Source organism: Sapajus apella, unplaced genomic scaffold, assembly GCF_009761245.1.
Source record: "Sapajus apella isolate SASKATOON/1434 unplaced genomic scaffold, GSC_monkey_1.0 scaffold25, whole genome shotgun sequence".
NCBI classification, from domain to species: domain Eukaryota; kingdom Metazoa; phylum Chordata; class Mammalia; order Primates; family Cebidae; genus Sapajus; species Sapajus apella.
The window spans coordinates 5,173,937-5,195,066 of NW_022436965.1; the positions used below are offsets into that span (position 1 = coordinate 5,173,937).

The 21,130-nt window shown below is 35.7% G+C and overlaps 1 protein-coding gene across 5 annotated transcripts in view; it reads right to left on the bottom strand.

Moving 5' to 3' along the window:
- Positions 1-21,130, bottom strand: part of HMCN1 (hemicentin 1) — a 528,603-nt gene that overhangs the window by 317,789 nt on the left and 189,684 nt on the right. For all 5 annotated transcript variants that reach the window (XM_032291619.1, XM_032291616.1, XM_032291617.1 and 2 more), the window contains exon 2: positions 12,487-12,557. Coding sequence is in view for 4 of the 5 variants with exons in the window: in XM_032291616.1 (XP_032147507.1) it covers positions 12,487-12,557 (71 nt within the window). In the remaining variant the exon portion in view is untranslated. The remainder of the gene's footprint in view (positions 1-12,486; positions 12,558-21,130) is intronic.

Consider the following 21,130-nt stretch of genomic DNA (forward strand, 5'->3'; position numbering starts at 1 on the left):
TAATCGGGAGGAAGGCAGCAAATCACACTGCCATGTGTGTACCTATGCAATAATCTTGCATGTTCTTCACATGTACCCCAAAACCTAAAATGCAATAAAATAATTAAAAAATAAAAATAATTAAGAATACACACAAATAGAGAGTTATAAAGTTTCCATTATTTATAACAGGAAGAATATTGGAAACAAAATATAAGTTTAATAATGGTGGTGGCTTAGTTAATAGAATGGAACACTTTGCCACCATTTATTTACATATAAAGAGGTTTACAACATACTGTACTTTAAAATTAAAAAGTAGTTGCAAAATAATGTGATAATTATATGATTCATTAACATGATGTGCATGTGGATAAATATAGGAAAGGGTCTAAAATAAATATCCTAAAATGTAAATAATAATAATAACCCCTAAAACATTTATGATAGAAGAATTTACAATTGGAGAACTTGAATCTATAAAAGGTCTTATTAATTTAATCAGTACTTTTCTTGTTAATAAGACACTCCTCCTGTGTTAATTCAACAAATGTCTACTCTGAGCCAAGTGCTGAGAGAGTATTGTCACAAACATTATGTTATTTATTCTTTACATCAACGGATGAGGTAAGCATCACTTTTAGCATGTTTGATTGACAGAGTACTAACTCTTGAAAATCCTTTCTCAGGGTCATACAGCTAGTACGTGAAAAAGCAGAGATTTGAACTCAATTATGCCTGACCTAAAAATTCATGCAAACTCCTGTGAGGCATTTTATTACCTTCTTGAATTTCTGTGACTATAAGCAAGTACCTTTCTGAGGCACTATATAATCAGAGGAAGAAAATTCCCATTCTTCTAGATACCTACAGAATATTGTTCATTCCTCTATTGTGGTATTCAATAAGATGCACTATAATTTGTATTTCCTTCTACTTTATCTCTGTTTTTTGAAGTACTTAATAGGTGTTCCATCCTTAGTAGATTTTGCAAAGCAATCTTGACATATTCTGGGCACATTTGACATACTCAGCCTGAGCTTAACTTAAGCCTAGGCCATCCTATTTCAAGAATATAATTCCAGGGTTAAACCCTCTAAAAGTACAAGTTTACGAAGCTAACTCCCCATGTGTTTGATCTCTTCCTCACATCCCTCTCTGTCCTTGCATAAAGTCAGGATTAATAATTAACAGGATAAAATCAACATGGCTATGTAAATAATGTTTCCTAAAACCACAGAAACATGCACACACACACACACACACACACACACACACACACAAGGTATAATGAAGATGAACTGTATAATGCATAGAATTAGCTCCCTAAATGCATTTTAGAGTCTGACTTTGTTAACCTGTGATTTTATTTGAACCCTGAAATATAGATAATTAATATCAGTATGCACAGTCCTGCTCAATATTTTGTTTGACATTTTATCTTTATAATGTTACTGATGTCTACAACTTACTAAATTGTCAAAGACATTTCAGATAGAAAAATGTATTAAAAAAAAAAAAACAGAAGCATGTGAGCTTTCGGAGTAAATGTTATTCCTGTAATATTTTTTTAAAACTGTAACTTCAGAGTTACAGTGATAATTACGTTCAAAAAATGAATTCCTGGAAAGCAAGATTAAATAAGAATGAATAGAAATCTTATCATTCAAGGGATTATTAAAACAGATTATCATGCTGTCTTTTCTAAATACAACACAGTATAGGAGTAGCACTGGAATAAACTAAACTTTTAAACTGTGAAGAGTTGGAAAAAAATGAAGTCCCTGTCTGAATTCTAATGGGAAAAATGTACATCAAATGATAGATCAGAGAGACCCAAGAATGTTAATCTCAGAGGAGGCATGTTCCCATGCCATATTATTTGTCTTCTAGTCAATCCACTTCAATTCTTGTCTTTTCATTGAACTTGTTTATATATCAATTGTTTTCCTGGTATGCCTAATTCTAAGCAATCAAAAATTGAAACATTTTTATAGGCTCATGACTAAGTCCAAAATAATTCTTACTGGCATTACAATATTTACCCTTATTCTAACAGGAATATAACCTACTAAAGTTTGCACTTAGTTTCAAAGTCAGACTATATTCTTTTCACATGGAACACCCATACTTGAATTGTCTTATTTGCGTAATCTGTCCTTCACCTACAAAATTTAGGTTTGAAACTCAGTTTCAAGCTAAACAACAAAAAAATTATTTTTGAGACAGGGTCTAGCTCTGTTACCACGGCTGCAGTGCAGTGGTGTGATCTCACTCACCGCAACCTCCACCTCTGGTGCTTAAGTGATTCTCCTGTCTCATCCTCCCAAATAGCTGGGATTATAGATGTCTGCCACCATGCCTGGCTAATTTTTGTATTTTTAGTAAAGAGAGGATTTCACCATGTTGGCCAGGCTGGTCTTGAACTCATGACCTCAGGTGATCCACCCACCTCAGCCTCCCAAAGTGCTGGCATTACAGGCGTAAGCCACTGCACCCAGCCTAAAGCTGAACAAAATTTTACAACAATCCATTCTCTTTCATAAAATAAAGTTGCACAATTCTTTTACAAAGAAAACAGGATGTACATGTGAAGACCATTAAATCATACTGAATCTAATTTAAAATGGCATTGAAGCAAGCACAAGATAAATGAGAATAATTATAGAGTTCATCAGTGACATGTGCTGCTTTTATTACTTGTGGAATATATTGCAGGGATATACTGAGAGACGATTAGAACATTGCAGAGCCCAAACTTCAGATCTCCAGAATCAAAAAGAAGATGGTACATCCCAGGCAGTCAAACTATCCTGTTCTTTGCTACACATTCATTGATCACCAGACAAACTCAAAGAAGGTGAAATCCAATCAAAGTATCAAAGAACTGCTGACCACGATTCCGGGCACACTAAAGGTAACATTACAACAATGTCCATGCTTTCAGTTTATCACCTGTCAGTGACAAGGATTTAACTCATGAGTCACTGATCTTTCAGCTGGTTGGACCTTCTTTCATGGGAGGTAGAGCTTTGGTGAGTGTTCAGGGGAGATGTTTTGTTGGGTCTTCGGAGCAGGTTCAGGTCGCTTCAAATAAAATATTTATAAAAATTGCACTATGTACCAGTCACTCAATATCCTGATTAGTAAATTAGAAAATGTTGTGCCTAATACATTACAAAATATCAAAAGCTTTATAATTCACATAAGTTATAAGGGACAGTGAGTGGTTCTTTGAAGAGGGAAATAGGATGGAGATAACCAAGAATAACAAAAATAGTGAAAATATCTTCTACTTATCAGAAGACATGTAAGAAGTACACAGGGTTAACTGCAGGCAAAAATGGGAAACTAACAAATTATATCTTGGTATTCTCAGTCACCCTTCAGTAATGCTCCTCTTCTCAGCTTAGTGAATTCTTTCTTACCCACTTCAAGAATTCTGTATCTTTTTTATTGTGACCTTCAAAATTAAGATACTACCATTCCCCTGGTTGGAATGGATTCCTGGTCCCACCTAACAAGTGGCTCCCTTGTTTGCTTAGGGAGCTAGAGCCAGAGCTGGCAGGGACAGGGTCTAAGAAGGTCTTACTAGCCAATCATCATTTGCTTATTCAAGGAGGAGGCATTCACCATACCTATACTTGCTCTGAGCAGACCTTCTTGCTCCCAGTTCTTCCTCTTCTATGACCCTTTGCTGGTTTTCCTCTCTGCTAGTCGAGACTCTACCTAGCCATAGAAATTGCTCTCTTCCTTCTGCTCCAACACTCACATAGGGATTTTGCATGCCTTCCAGCACATTTGATATTATCTTTGTTATTGGCTAGCTAAAGAAGTCTATAATGCTGTGATTCTTTATTTCATGTGTTTAAAATATATTTATGCTGCTTGTGTTATTTCCTCTCTTGGCAAAATGTAAAAATGCATTTTTACTAATAAAATCATTATGACTTAGAAAGATATCACATTATGAGAAAGTTTGAGAGATATACATTTTACATTGTTTTTAGAGCTAGTAGTCATTTTAAAAAATGGTGAAATAAGATCTTAAAGGAGAAGGCTATATATAGGATAGAGCAAATAAATGAGGATTTTTTAAAAATTACCATGAAGATAGAAGGATAGAGACCTAGTTTAAATGTTTATATTAGGAAACCTGAGAGACTTAGCTGATGACAGAACCAGTATTCAATAATGTAACATGCCTGCCAAAGAAGGCTGATATCAGCCTACAGCATTAAAAGAAGCTTCTCAGACACTGCTCCAGAGGAGTCCCCCAGGTATCATCTGGTGACATAGTCCGGTGCTATCAAATCTTTAACCAGTATTACTTAGGTCTAGGGTATTGACAGGTTGCTGGAAGGGATTCTAACATCTGATTGTATAGCTGGACAAATAATATTCCAAATCAATTCCAATACCAAGACTCCACAACTCTCCTGAAATTTTTTTTCAAGGTCTAGGACTAAAAAAACATGCTTCCTGAGAACTAACTGCTCCTAACCAATTTGGATAGAGAAAAAACTCTAATTTTCCTTTATGTCCATTTCACTGAAAATGAGGTGTTTTGTTGTTTTTTTTTTTTAACTGCAGCTGCTAGCAACTCTGAAAAAAATGAGATTTATAGTTTTCTCTAGGAATCCTGGCTGTAGATCAAGGAACATTCTCCCAAGGAAAATGTTTTGATCTCCATCCTTACCGTCACCTAAAAACTGACAAAATCAGATTTAGTATCTATTGTGGGGAATAGAACAATCACTTGGTTGCCTAAGTAGGATGTATGCAGTGAATCCAGGCATCATAGGTTGGTAGATTCTTTCTCTTAAATTCTATTTGACCACAGGAATCTGCAATATTTACCAGGCAATGACTCATGTATTTACCCTTAAGGATATTTCCATAGATGCACACTCTGAAAAGAAAATCAAGAAATTTCTCATTATAATCCATATCCACCCCACTCTAACCACCTGTATATTCCATTTTGAAAAAGCAATCCAAAGTCGAATAGCCTTCTGTATTATTTGTCCTTTGAAGTTCACACAAAAGATCACTGCAAAATCAACCAGGTGTTTGCTTCTGGACAGGGTACCAAAATGGACACCTGGAAAAGGGCCAGGCATTCCCATTCCTGTCCTCCACCGTCTTGTTTCAGTCTCAGTCTCTATTCCTTGTTCTCTGGGGATATAGAGAATTCTTTACTGTAGCAGAAACTCTAATAGAAAACTCAAGCTGCAAACTAAAGTTTTCATAGATGCTTCATTCAGGCCTAAAGAAGTTTCAACTCCAAAAATAAAAACAATCAAAACACTACCTACAAATGTACCTATGGTACACACAGTACCCTTCAATATCTTAAAAACCTTTTGTTCTTGTTTCTCTCCAAAGTGTGCATGAGCTTAAACAAGCTTATCAGACTTCGTAGCAAGAACATGTACCCAGGAAAGCCAGCGATTTTATTAATAACTATGTCATTTGCTACTTGCTAATTTTTGGTGGAGCAATTACTCAAAGTGACTTGAGACAGAAATAGAAATAAAAATATTTAAGAAAAAATTCATTTTGTTGAAGGCGCTATCAGCCCTAGACATACATCTGTCTTTAATTCTTTACTTTCCTACTGTGAAGTGACATACAAAGAGAAATTATATAAATAAATATGCTAGCTTGATTATTTAAACATATTTAGAAGGAAAGTAGCAGAGCAATAAAGGAAACTGACTTTGGCATTAAACACCTCCAGTTTTGAGACCAGATTTGCTACTTGCTATTTTTGTGACCCGAGTAAGATATGCTACCTAATATCAAAAAGCTTGAGATTCCTCATTCGTAAAAAGAAATAGTGATATTTATGTGAGTATAAATTGAGAGAATCATTTTAAAACACTTGCAAAACCTTTTGCAAAGCACATATTCCAAAATTGTTGCTCATTTACGCCACAAACTTTTGGGGTTTCTTTCCCTTAAAAGAACTCTGGAGCACCAGAGCTAGCAGTAGCAATAGATAACATTTATTGAGCCTGTACTTTGGGCCAGACAAGGCTCTGCTTGAAGGTTTATACATACCATGAGTTAGATGCCTTATCATACTTTCTTCCCTAAATTAAATACAAGCCGGTCCTCCTTTAAAGTGAGTGAGTGAGTGTGTGTGTGTGTGTATGATATTTGTAAGCAAATGCATATTATGAAAACTTAAATGGATATTAAAACGGCTTTTCTAAGTTGAATCAAGTCTAATCATGTCCAAAAATGAAAATCAAACCTCTGATAGCTCTACATTCTATCTGTATCCATGCTGGCATATAATGCCTTTCCTTTTTTGTCTATTTTTTATTTGCTTTCTTCATTGTTCTAGCCATATATGTTTGATTTTAAAAACTCATAGGGAAGAATTCTCTATATATCTAGAAATTAAAGTTACAGTTTTACACAATATACTTTTTTATATAATAGAAATTAGATAAAGTGTATATACCAAACTGAGATAGTAAATTATTCTTCTAAAATCAGCATTATCTTATTCTTCTCTTTTTAGAAGTCTTCGCCTGTCTGACCAGGGTATTTCATATTCTCCTTAGTCAGTTAATTCTACCAACTGTTCTATAGCAAAACATTCTTTTCCCCCTAACCTCAGCCTGCTGAAGTTTAAACCTATTTATTCTCCTGGACCTCACTCTATCTCCTTCATAACTCTGTCATGTTGCTATGTGACAATGCTTTTCCAGATATTTTAAATCATATTCCTACCTTTTTTTAAATTATATTTTATTAAAGACTTTACTAAGGGGAATTAAATTATGTGTGAAGTTTCAATTTGGGGGATCAACAATTTATACAAAAGTTGGAATTGTAATCTCATTATTGTAGAAATATCTTGGTGTTTTGAGGGTGTGTGTGTGTGTGTGTGTGTGTGTGTGTATGTTTATACTTTGAATGTTTGACTAATATACTTTTGTTCTTTAAAACATTTGGATAAAACGCTTGAAAGCATATTACTGCCAATACCATTTTCTAAAACTCAACAAGCTTTATAGTTTCTCATAAAGAATGTGTCCCTAGGCAAGGCTTTGCACTGCATATTTATGAGGATATTAATTTCCAAAGCGCTGTGTGATTTGAATACCATTTGTTGTCATTGGTCTTTCCTTCTTTTCCCCAGAGAGAAAGCACAGTTGTTTTCAAGTTACTTCTCTGTGTTCCAGATGAAAGAGGATAAAGGAAAATGAAATTGATGTTATAAATTTAGTAATTTAAGTGTAATAAGTTTTTGCTGTTCTTTTTTTTCCTGGAAAATTTTAGATTGCCTTTTCTCAAGTTAGCTCTGTATCTCTAGAAGAAAAATAGCTGAGCCTGTTGTAATGTTAAGAGATGATTAATTTACTTCAAACTGAATTCACTTCTCTTGCTTTCAAAACCAATTTAAATATGAAGGCAATATTTTTAAAGGTTTTCTTTTTTTAATGTTCAAGCTAGTTTAATAGGACAACAATACTCATTATTGATATCAGTGATTTCGGGGGAGTTACTAAAAATGGTAGAAGGGGAACTGAAGAAGGGTTTGAAAATCATACATAAAACAATATGTAGTATCTCATACTCAAATTTTATAAAATCTGTAAAGTTTCTCCAACTGATTAATGAAATAATAAAGTATTCCACAAGCAAACACTGAACAGAATATATCCTTTAGGTTAGCGCTAAGTGACGATGTAGACTAGACTTTTTATATTTAACCTTTAATTCATTTTTTTGTCACTGATTTAAGAAAGAATAATTCATGAAAAACTTTGAAAGTAAAAACCCTTCCATGGTATTCCCAATGCCTGTAACAATGCCCAATGCTGAATGAAGGGGAAAGTAAATATTTGATTTTTTTTCCCTTGCTGGTTGTTCTAATTAAGCATCCTTTTGGATCTTATGACAGTACAAAAAAGGGAGGGAAGAAGAAAATCCCATAAGATACAGCCTGTCCAGAGGAATAGACCTCAGAGAAATAGACCCCAGCTTTTATTGCATGGGAGAAAGAAAGAAAAAATATTTTTTTGAACAGAGGTAAAATTATATGATCCTATAGAGTGTCTGTATCAGATTCAGTTCCAGAGGGTGGAGGGAGAAGACCTCTGGAGAGGGAGTCAGGGAGTATGAGTCAGGGATCAGGATCCTTCACCCTGGAGACAAACAGAACAAGGAGGATCAGGGCATTCCCTATAGATCCTTCAGAACAAAAGAACAAGAGAGGCAGACAATCAGGAAGTTCGTGCCAGGTCTCATTAAATGTAGGTATTTTTGTTCTGGCCAGATTTTCAGGAATATCTAGTTGTATTCTCACAGAGGAAAAAAGAGAATGACTACAGTAAATCACTTCCTAACATTCTATCTCCCAGAAACCTCCATTGTTTGGCCCTTCTGATTCTCTATACAGTAATGCAATAAAAACTGATGGTTAGGTTTTTCTGGTATTTTCTATACAATCAAGTAAAGTTTAAATAATATTTGATGCAGTTTTACTGTTAAATGTACTTTTTTTTAAAAAAAAGGCATCTCAAATGGTGCTCATTTACTCAACTGTTTAAAGTCCATTTAAAGTCTACTCTATTGCAGACACTAGTTTATCTTCCAGATGAAGCACCGGCTAATACCAGCTACAGGACTCTTGTCCTCAGAAACTCAGTGCAATAGGGGCATATAAAAGCATTTAAACAACCAGAACAATGCAGTTTCTAATGTCCGAGATCCATGAACATGATATAAATTTCTATGGAGATTTTTTCAGAGAATCTGAACATCCCAAGCGGCAAAGAATTTGCTATATTGAGGGAGAGAAAAGTAAATAGCAAATAAGCAGCAAAATCATGACTTAAAAAAATGCCGTGGTATAAGAGAAAGGGAATGGAAATGTGTGGGTGGAAAAAATGTCAAAAGAAATTAAGAAAAATAGAAAATTAGTCAAGAGATAATTATATAAATCTACTTACATATTTATCAAATATAATTCAATCTAGTATATAATTTACAAATGGAGACATGCGCAAAATAGAATCACCCTTGAATACACATTTGGAATGCCATACTTCCCATTTCATACCCTATGCCTCAATTATGGTCATTACTATCAAGTTATTTATCAAACAGTGAGACCGATGAAAGTGTTATACTTCAAACTCCGATTTAGACTCCATGCATCTGTACATTCTGTTGTATTCGTTCATTTATTAAAAAGTGAGCATGTTCTATATGCCAGTCCTTTTACTGGGGTATTTAATAAGCTAAATTATACACAGTCCTTCAATATGAACTCCCAACTGCTTTGTGACAGAGAAAGGTAGTGAGAAACGACCAGGCCAAGAAAATAGGGCAGAATTCTCTAAGGAAGCGGTATTATTCAAGATAGACTTTGAATATAGAATTTTAAACTAGGTTAAGGGAGTGTGGACATTAGGACAGACCGAAGGACAGGAATTTTCTGTGCAAGCACAGCATGTGCCAAAGTGCCATGAGGAGCTGGGTAGCGACAGGGGTATGGGGAGGCTCTAAGCAAGGCCCCATGCAGCAAAGCACAGAGCTCGGGAGAGAGAGTGGCACTAGATGGGAATGAAAGGTAGGATGGTCTTAGGTCACTCAGAACCCAGAACCATAGGAAGAATTTAATGAGGCAGGGGTAAAGAGTCAAGTAGTTATGGTACAAGTCAGAAACTTTCAGAGATGTACTCTGAGATCCCCTTGTCTGTGGAGTAGAGAAGCTAGGCCTGGAAAATAGAAGCAAGAATAAATGCAAGAAAATTCCTTGGAAGCTTCTCTGCATTAAAGATATGGTAATTGGGACTCAGATGGTGCCAGAGGAAATAGAGAGAAGCTAATTGATTTAAAAGGGGTTTAGAAAGTTAAAAACAAGACTTAAAAACAGTTGGTCTATAAAGGGTAAAAGCACAGGGTATATTAAGGAAGTATCCAGATATAAGCATCATTCACAAACCTAACAAAGAGGAGACAAAAGCCAAGGATTAAGGACCAAATTTAGGGTGCTGGAAAAAGAATATTCATGAATTTCATTTTAGAAGGCCATGTGACATCCAAGAGACTGAAGTGTGGGTCTGTTCCTCAGGAAAGAGGTCAAGGATAAAGCATATTTACATGGTATAGATGATTGTACCTAAGGAGAGGATAGAAAACGAGGAAACGCCAATTTCAAAACCTTAAGGAACATCAATACTCAATGGCCAAGTGGAAAAAAATGAAGTTTTCTAAGAAGTTGAGTAGGAAAAGGAAGCATGGATGAGGGAACAAGTGTGTCAAGCAGGAAGGAGAGTCCAATGTTGCAACATTTCCATTGCATTTAGCAAAACAGGTATCACTGGTCACTAGCTAATGCTACTTTGATACAGGGAGACAAATGGGAACTAGATTGAAATAGATTGAGGAATGAATGGCAGGGATGGGACTGAGGAAATGACAGCCATAAACATACGAACATAGACAATGTGCTTGGCATTGAAGGAATTGATAGAAAAGAAATTATTTGTAAGAGGACTTGAGAAAAATACAGAAGCTTTTTGTTGTTTATTTTGTTTTGCTTGTTTGGTTTTTGTGTTTGCTGAGATTTGTCTGTATGTTTTTTGAGACTTGAACATATATCTTTAAAAGTCAATGAAAACTTTTTTTTGGCTTTCTTTTGGAGACAAGTTCTCACTCTGTTGCCCAGGCTGTAGGGGAGTGGCATGATAATAGCTCATTGCAACCCTGGACTCCTGGGCTCAAGTGATCCTCCACCTTCAGCTTCCCAAGTAGCTGGGACTATAGGCGTGCATCACCATGCCTGGCTGAATTTTTTTTTTTTTTTTTAGAGACAGGGTCTCACTATGTACCCAGGTTGGTCTCAAACTCCTGGCCTCAAATGATTCTCCTGGCTTTGCCTCCAAAGCAGCACTAGGATTTGAGCCACTGTGCCCAACCTCAGTGAGAACTCTAACAGTTGAGAGAAACAGTTTGATCATGTTAAAATCCCAAGAAAGCCAAGGAATTGAGATTAAGTGAACAAGGATAGGGGAGGTGCCAGATGAAGATGGGTTATATGTTACGTATGAGGAAGCAGAGGGCTTCATTTGTGACTGTGTGTGAAACTGAGGTCACTTGCCCAGAGTAGATCATCTGTTGAAATAGCCAGTAGTAAATGGGTGGTGAGATAGAGGTTTAAGGAGAGTGAATAAGATTTGCTATTGTCATTGAGAAGAAAGGAAGATTTTTGTTGACTAAAGAAACATAGTAACATCATGGGAATAGTAAGAGTCCATTTGAGTTAGGTGGCTATGAATTCATCAGAGAATCAAAGTGTCATGTGAAATTTCAACTGCATTTGGCCACTCATGAACAAGCACGAATAATGCAGACAGTTAGGGTCATTCAGGAATGATGTTATATCTTTTGAGCAGAAAGGCAATAGACAAAGAAGAAAACGTAGAGCTGTAAATGATAAAAACTCAGAGCTATATTAGAAGAGAAAAACCAGGAAATCTGATGACCTGGGAGAAAGTGTAGGAGTCAGTGGACTAGAGTGTCTGATGAGGGTAAGGGAGTGGTTGTAGTGGGAAAAGCTGCACCAACCTGCTCAGTGCACAGGGAATTGTTGATTAACCTGTCTGAATTGTCTGAGAGAGGAAACAGATGATAACAAAATCTAGGGGACATTTGTGGGAACAGATGACTAAGACAGAGTAAAGAAAAGATCACGGAAGATAACTAGTAGGTCAAGGAACTGAAAAGGGACTGTTCTGACTAGGTCATTCTCATAAATGTTGAAGTCACTCAGAATAATGGCAGCCGTGAGAGGAAAAGGCAAACAATGAGGCAGGTATCCATGGCCAAAATGAATGATGGCAAGTGGCCAAAAAGTCTGAGGATAGCAGAGGCAGAGACCACGCAAAGTAGCATAGTGAGACAGCCTTGGAGAAGCATGTTTTTTAAATGAGTAAATTCAGCACCAGAAGAAGATGCATAGCAATTTTACCTCTAAGTTCTGTTTTCAGAAAAACATTTAAACCAATGTGATTTATTTTCTCTAATAACCAAGTTATATCTACAGTCAAACATTTCATATGGCTAACTTACAGCAGCACAGAATATCAAAGTTACCTTAGTTATGCCATTTAATGTTGTGGGGAAAGAATTATTAACTGTTCCTTATATTTCTAAGCAAAAAGACTTATCTACAGCAGGGGTCAGCAAACATTTTCCTTAAAGGGACCAGTATGCCAAAACTACTCAACTCTGCCGTGATGGTATAAACCAGCCTTAGGTAGTACATGACTGGTGATATTTCAAACCCCATCTGTCCTATTTCCTTATCTATCATTCAGTTCATTCTGGACTCAGGTGGAGGGCTGGGGGTGTGGCAATTATTGGGTCTGTTAAAAAGCTAACAATTGCTTCTTTTAGATTTAAAATATAAAGAAAATCAGCAAAAGGCTCATGATTTTCCACTCCCCCATAAGAACACTGAAAGTAAGCACTCACCTGAACATACAGTTCTCTGAGTTCATATTGAAATTTCTTGGGATCTGTGGTAATTGTCACTGGGCCAATTTCTGTGAGGATAAAAATGACGTAGGTCAATAAATAGTAATGAATGGCATTAAAGACTTTATTGTGTTTATGGATATCTTTCCACTGTGCACTACATGGTTACTTATTAAGAAGAAATAGCAAAATATCAAATACTCTTTCTCAATTTGTAGCTACCAGAGAATAACTTATAATTTACTGTAAAGTATGCATATCTAAAAGAGTGAAGTTTTAACCATGGGAAATGCAAGAAGGAGTAAAAAATATCACAGGACAAAGCAGCAGGAGAGTACAGTTCCAGTTCTTTCTTATTCTCACCAGTCAGTAAATATTTATTAATAACCACTTTGTTGTTAGAATTTAAATGAATCACTTATTCATCTATAATTCAGTTTGCCCAACTTTAAAGTATAAATTTGTTTGCAACTTTTCTGTAAGTCTTAACTCGTTCAAAATAAAAAATTTGGTGCTAAACAAAAAAAGAAAAAAGTGAACATTCACTGCCTATCCCATAGGTTTTTAAGAATTGGGAGATGTAGAGTTGCAAGGACATTAACAGTGCAGGAAATCGTCCCCATAACTTTTTTCTCATGGCTGGGTGGCTGACGCTAGCTATCGCTAGCCTCCTGGGCTGGCTTTGATCATAACTGTTTTCAGGGCTGTGGCCATAGTCATGACTGCCCAGATGCACTACACAAAGCCACTGCTTCCAATAGGAAAATGTGGGGTCACTGCCTTCCCTGGAGAGCCAGGACTGAGATCCTAAGTCAGGTGAATTGAAGGATCCCAGATATCATGGGTTAACTTGGAAATCTGTATATACATATATATTTTCATTTTTAGTTTGATACAGCATGTCTACAGTAAATATTTCAGTCCTCAAACCTTATTCTCTTTAAAAAATAAATCAACTCCTAAAATAAATAATCTAAAAGTGGCCATTTATGGGTATTGAGATACCCTTAAATACCAAAGATAGAGTATCAACTACTTTCCTCAGAGAGAATCCATGCATTTAAGTAATGGCATTAGAATTCATCTAGGTATCATGTGCTTAGATATATCATCTTAAATTCTCAGGGTAGATGAAAAGCTTCCTATCTTATGTAATGAAGATGTAGACTTCATTCAAAAGCATAATGTGCAACTACAATACAAAATTATAAATATACTTAACATTTAGCTTCTATAAAATATTTTCTAGCTTTAAAGGCATACTCCTCAAAAAGTTTATAACTCCAAAGAATAATTAGCCAAACCTTCCATAACAAGCTACATATGGTACAAAAACAGACTGTAGTATTTTAAAAATAAATGAGATAAATTGGAAAGGAGCTACAATTTGTCTGCCATAACCCATGTAATTTTTCTTAGAAATAACAGGAAGAAATGCCTCAACCTTTCACTATAGATTAGACACTTTGCAGTTTGCAAGAGGAGTGTAGAAGCAATTGGAGAAACTGTGAAAATGCAAACATCTGCATTCCATACAAAGCAGAACAGTCATTAGCCATGTCCCAAGTATATGGAAAATGGGAGAAGCCTACTCCCTCAAGACTAAACAAAGGCATACTTTGCAAAGGAATGCAAAACAGCAAAGAATATGCCAGGCAGTTACACCCTGACATATAAATTGTCAGTAGCATTGTCAAGCCAAGCTTCTATGTTCCCACATTGCATAATACTGAAATAATCCAAGAAGTTAAAACTCAAGAAGTAGAAAGAAATACAAAGAATACTAGAAAAAAACCAAGTATATAATAATAAAGAGTGTAGACATGCAAGGACATTCCCTATAGTAACAAAAACATCTCTGAATATGTGCCTGTTCTTCAAGAGTGGGGATCAAGGGATGCTACTAAAATAAAAAGACCGATTAGCTTTCATTTTAGTTAACCAGAGACTCTCAAATATACACCTGTTTTCAACAAAGATAGGAAATCTCTCTTAAAGCTCATTAATGAACAATTTTGCAAGCCATACTGGGCAGCTGAAATAAATCTTTTATCAGTTATGAGAAACACTCAGGAGAAGTAACAGCTTGCTGAGCTGCCCTATCCCTCCAGCTGTAAGCATCCTTTCCAATTCATTTTAACTGAATGATATGACTATTTGGCAAAATCAGCCCTCCTCCCTTTCAGAACTTGCTTCCATTCCAGTCTTTCTTTTCACATAACAGAGCCGTGTGCCAGTTGTGTCATTAGCAATTTCCTCTTTTTTTCCTTTTCACTCATGCTGGTTTCATCCCCTGCCAAGCCTTTGATGACATTCAGCAGGTACAACTTTGTCCTCTCTTCCTGCCTGAACATGGTCCTCCATTGCTTATAGAATTAAATGTGGAAAGTCTCAAACATAATCCAGGCCCTCACTACAAGCTTCAAACTTTGAAGCTATTGCACTTCCTTACCATCCCCATCACCGTCCCTTTTGCCTTTCTCCTGCCCATGTACCTCTCAGTCTATAAGGTCTAATTTAAACCCTATCTTTTTTAATGTTTTGCCTTTTCTCTAATTTGCTTTACTGTTGTCCTGATAACACTATAACAGAAAACAGGAAGAATGAAGCTGCATATTTAACAAAATGCAGAGATCATTTTCACATGATTCAGTTCACGTTATCTAGTTGTTTACAAAGAAAACTCACCCATAAAAAAGAAAATGCCCATCAATCTCAAATATAAGTATAGAGCTAGAAAGGGCATTACAGATCATTTGGTTCAATCCCATTATCCTACAGACAAGAAAACTTGAGGTCCAGAGACAATGAAATTGAAAAACTTTGGTAGTGAAGAAAGAGGTAAAGATATCTGATAACATATCTAACGCCGAGTGACCTATGAAGCTCACTAACTTTCCCTTTTTTCCAACATCTCCATTCTGTGAATTATATCAAGACTAATCTCCTTCTCTTTCCTCTGGACTATGGGCAGGATGAGCTTCTTCAGAGTCTAGAATTTTAATCTGATGCACATAGTACCCAGCATTCTTTGTTGTCACATGCCTGGACATTTTTAAAGGGTTGTTTGTTTTTTTTTTCTTGAGACAGGGTCTTACTCTGTCACCCAGGCTGGAGTGCAGTGGCACTATCACAGCTTACTGCAGCCTTGACGTCCTAAGGCTCAAGCAATCCTCCTGCCTCAGCCTCCCAAGTAGCTGGGACCACAGATATGAGCCACCATGCCTGGCTAATTTTTTAATATTTTTTGGAGACAGGGTCTCACTATGTTGCCCAGGCTGGTTGTGTGGATATTTTTTAATAGACTGAGTATCTCTCTTGCCTTGTATGTATTATAATGAACCACACAAAGCAACTTTGTCAGAAAATTGCCTCTCAAATCTATTTAACAAAAATATCTTGAACACCTGTTTTCAGTTGCTACGGGTAACATAAAGATGAATGAACATGGACCCTGTCCTCAGAGTCTCATCAGTCTGGCAAAATATAAAATGTAGATACATAATTACAGTATGATGTAGTAAAGGCAGAAATAAAAGTGTGGAAAAGGTAGTGTAGAAGCACTAATTGATAGAGACCTTTTTTTTTTTTTCCAGGAAGAACCAAGGGAGATTTCAAAAACAATGTGAAAGTTCTGGATTTAAAATTAATTAAAACAAAAGTTATTTATTCACAGTGATTTCTTTTCAAGTTCTATATATCAAGTTCACAAGGTATTTACATCTCGTAACAAATAAGTTATTACATATCACTACCTATATTTGCAAGAACTTTTATAATTCACAATACTCTATAACACGTGGTGACCCACTTTAAGCCTTTTAACAACCTCACTGGGTAGGTAGAATAGATATAATTATATGGACAATAGAAGCTGAAGTGATTAGCCAAAGTGGCCCAGCCTCTTTAAGATACCACAATACCATGTGCCAGCAACATGATAGCTAGCATCTACCATACGATACTATGATTGCCTGATTGCTTTAATCATACCTCGATTGACTGTCAGCACCTTGAGGGGATTAACTGTCTCTATACATTCAGTAGATTTCCAATAAGTGTTTGCATATAGGAAGAAGGGGAAAAAGGAAAAGAATGAAGATTAAACCTAGGCCTTCAGATTCTTTATTTCTTGCTTTATCACTACATCGTGGAGCCTCAACACTACAGCTAAAGACCATGTTATAAGATCAGTGATGACACTGATTAATCAACTGAAAAAATGTTCAGGTTCCTATGTCATCAAAATGTTTTTATTCTTTAATCAAGTAAAGTTGATATAGACAACTCATACAATTTCCACATATAACTTACTTTAAAAAAATGAAGGTAACATGTATTACACAAAAATAAAATTATTTTGTGCTTTGGAGACCATTTTTTAGTTTTAAAAAATGTCTGAAACTCTAAGGAAATCTTTTCTCTTTTCAATAATCTTATTATTTCCCTTTTCCTAGGGATTTATCAGATGGGTTGGGTTTCTTTCCAGCATCTCAGCCATTGTTCTCTTAATCTGGGTTGTTGGGTTGTACTTAAGAAAATAATGGAAAGAAATTCACAATGTAATATTTTCTTTCACTGGTTCATTTGGCAAGATCAATATCCAGCCCCTCACTTCCTTTTTCCTTTCCACCAACAGATTTCTGCTACTTGTAGTTTTCCTTTACTCAAAGTGGTTCCTTGATAATAAGAGGAATATTTACTGGAGGCTTCCAGGGTATAAACACAACCTGGACACAATTCAATAGCAATGTTTCCAATTTCTTTGTTCTTTTTAAAAACACATTGTTATTAACTTTATATTGATAGTTACACATGAATAAATATATGAAAAGTTAAAACAAGAATCCCCTGAGCTACATATAAACTAGTCAATATTTGCAAGGCATTATAGAAGAAGCTAAGAAATATGTAAATCAGAGGATCTGCCATAACAGGAGTTGAAATATAGTTGAAAACTTAAAAAATAACAAGCTATGGAAAATTAAAAGAAAGCTAAATCAGCATCTGAGAAGAGCCAAGTAGTACAGATACATAAGAACAGTAAATTTTATTTGTCTAAAGAGGATAGTGAAATCCATGAGCTGTAGGAAAATACACTGTGAAGGCATCCCGGAAGAGACAGGGTGTGAGTTGTGATATGAAGTGAACACCAGATTAATAGAGGTGACAAAAGAGCAAAGAAATCCTAGGCATTGGGAAGTGGCCTCCTCAAAATGCCATTCATGAGCTGAAGGTCAACATGTCCCTCCCACTTTCTAAAAATTCTACTCTTAGTCACTTAATTTAAGACAAATCAATTCTACTGTCCTTTATGTGCAAAGATGTTAGTATAAATATATATATTCAAAGCATTGGGGTTGTTTCCTGAACAAAAAAGTAATAAATCATGTTTTCTGCTTTAGGATACTGTAGAAAATCAGATTATATCTACTTTTACTGTTTTCAATTTATCTACAGTACATGCTTTCCATATTTCTCCATACTTACTCAATTGTAATGTTGCTGTCCAGCACCATCTTTAAATGATCTCCATCTAATCGACAAAAGCAGAACTGTTGCCTGACTTTGAGCTGAGCGAATGCCAAATATATTTCAGGACTCATTTAATTGAGTACATTCCTATTCGTATTAGAACAGGTGATTTTCAGGACCACTTAAAGGCCCTTATGATTGTTTTGACAATAAAGTAATGTATTTTGTGTATTTTATAAAATCAGTGATGAATTCATGCACAGCATATTTTCTAATATGGATTAAATAGCATTCTGTTCCACTTCCAAAGAAATTATTCACTTAATAGGGGGTATGATAATCTTAAATATATGCATTGAACAAAATTGCACACAGTATATTTCACTTCATGGGCTGCTGAATGGGATGTAGAAAAAAATGTTATGAATTCAGCAATGTTATACAGATGTTTAGAACAAGAAGCAAAGAACTCTTTAATAATGAACACAGGGCTTTGAGGTATACAGAGTAGGATGTTGTTGCTTAGATGACTTTGGCCAGAGCAGCAGAAAGCCCTCTTGCAAAAAAGTCATGGGAATTTTATAACCAACAAAGTTCAGACTCTCAGTTTTACATGTAATCCTAAATGTAAGATGACATTTTTAACATTAAAATACATCTATGCACTGATAAGGTATAATCAGAGATAGAAGAGAACATGTATTTTAAGTAATGCTATTTAATAAAATTAACAAGCTTTCCAATGTTCTCAAGATACCCTGAAAGTAAAGGAAAAGAAAATAAATACCATCGTCAAGAATATTTTTAATTGAAATAATTCTTATTAGGGTATGTGTTTTAAATTTTGGATGAAAATACTGTAATTCATTTTAAAGTTTTAATTGCTTAGGCAATTCCTTAACATTAATATTCTTCCAAATAAATCTAGTCATAAATTAAGGATAAAGCAAATAAAACTTATGAAGGAGAAGTAAAACGTTGATGAAGAAGAAAAGAGTCTGTTTGCAAATCCTTAGAAAGGAATCGTTAATATTGTTGCAATTTCCACATGTTGGGAGAACAGACCTAACATCAGCCTCCACTGTTTCCACAACAACAAAGGAATGTATGCAGCACTTTGTGTTTTCAGAGAAAACAAAACCCTATTTATGAAGCAAACATTTTATTCACAAAAATATGGGAATCCGAGACTGCTAAAAGCATGATAGATGTCTGTGTGTATAAGTAAGTATTCCCTAAATACTTGCATCAGTTCATTCAACAAACAGGCAGTATACATACTTAGCAGAGTTCAAATTGTCAGAAGAAACTATAAGCAAACCAATACACTTAAAGAGAGGAGTCTGGATTATAAAAGTCAGAAATATCTGGGTGTGTCTTACAAATTTAAGGGCCAGCTGCATGGACTTAAGACAAGATTCTGCTGTCACCAGGGCTTCACACTGGGGTCTAATGCTTTGCAGTCACTGTAGAGAAATATTTTTTTCCTTTGAATTTGTGTAAGTGAAGTTCAATGGGACAGTGGATTATGTGCTCCAGGACTGGAGCCTCGGCTCACACATGGTCCCACCTCTCACCACCAGAAGGTTCTCTGCTACCTGCTCTCCCACTCCTAGATGCCCAGGCCCTACTCAGCAGCCCCATCTCTGCTCCTACACGCTGTCACCTTCTGCCCCAACAGAAACCTGTACATGGGAACAGAAAAGGGTGATATTGGGGTGTGTGATGCCCAGCACCATCTTTGAGTGGGGCATGGAATGGCAAACCCCTCTCCAGGCTGGCAGCACCATCACTCTAGTAGAGGCCAGAGGCCAAGTCTCAGTGGGACAAGCTTTTCATGCACTTGCAATCCAGCTACCAAGCACACCTCAGTGCAGAGGCTTAAAGATCCCTGGGGGTCACCTGCCTGTCAAGAGTTGGTGGGTGGCTACCCCATGGAAAGAGGGCATGTCTGGTTCAAATGGACCTACCAAGAGCACAGAGCTTGTGGCTTGTGCTGCTGGGAAAGAGAACCTGGCAACCCAGATTGCCAATAGGTGAAGCACAACTTTCTGGTGCCTGCATGGATCTACATTTGCCTAAGAAGTATCCAGATGCCCAGGGAGCTCCCTCTCAGACTACATGCCTGGAGGATCTTCTCTTCTAGGTGCCAGCTCTCTGAAGTCTACCTTAATTTACTAGCAAAAGTTTTACTATCCCTCATTGTGTGCAATATTAGTTTTAAAATGCAAATATCAGAGCATTTAACTGGTACATGGATTCACTCAAATTACACAATTCCTGTTTCCTGGTTGGTCCCAGATGGTGCCTCCAGCTGGCCAGAAAAGACAAATTCAAACCAGATTAAGGAATACTGAAAGAGGAACCATTTACTGTATCATCCTAACAATAGCATGTTTGTTCCAGGTTTATTATGACATTGGGTTAAGAAGTACTCTCTACTGAAAAACCTAAGAGTTTTTATTAATCAAGAGAGAAAAACCATGTTTATATAAAAGAAAGCTAAATATTAAATTATACATACTCTCCTGGCAAGTTAATCTATGGATTTAATACATTTAAATATAAATCTCAAAAAAAGGATTGCTATTGGTTATTTTGTTTTAAAACGCTTAGTAACATTCTTAAATTTATTTTGAAAAGCATATGGTCAATTATATCAATGAAAACTGACTAAGACAGTAAAGGACATCACAAGCATCAACAACTAAGAGGTTAGGAGAACTGGTATACAAATAAATAGGTAATAATGGCAAAAATGTATAGTCTATATGCAAACTAGTATCTCAAGACAAGGTGCTTAAAGTAGGATTATTTATTTTTAAAATATTAACTTTAATTCATTTTTATAGTATATAGTAAAATAAGCTCCAAATGGATGAAATGGCTAAATGTAACATTATAATTTTTTAATGAAATCTAAATTAGAATATATATCAGATCTATATAAAAATAACATTCTCCTTTCAAAGCGATATAAGAGATCATAAAGGAAAATGCTGACAGATATAAACATAGCAAAAATTAATAAAAATTAAAATCTGAAATAAAATACCAAACCAGATTAAGCACCATTTTTATCAACAATTAAAATAGATTAAAACTTATGATATCTGAAGAGATTCTTCAGCTTCATAAGAAAAAAAAAACACTACATAAAAGGAAA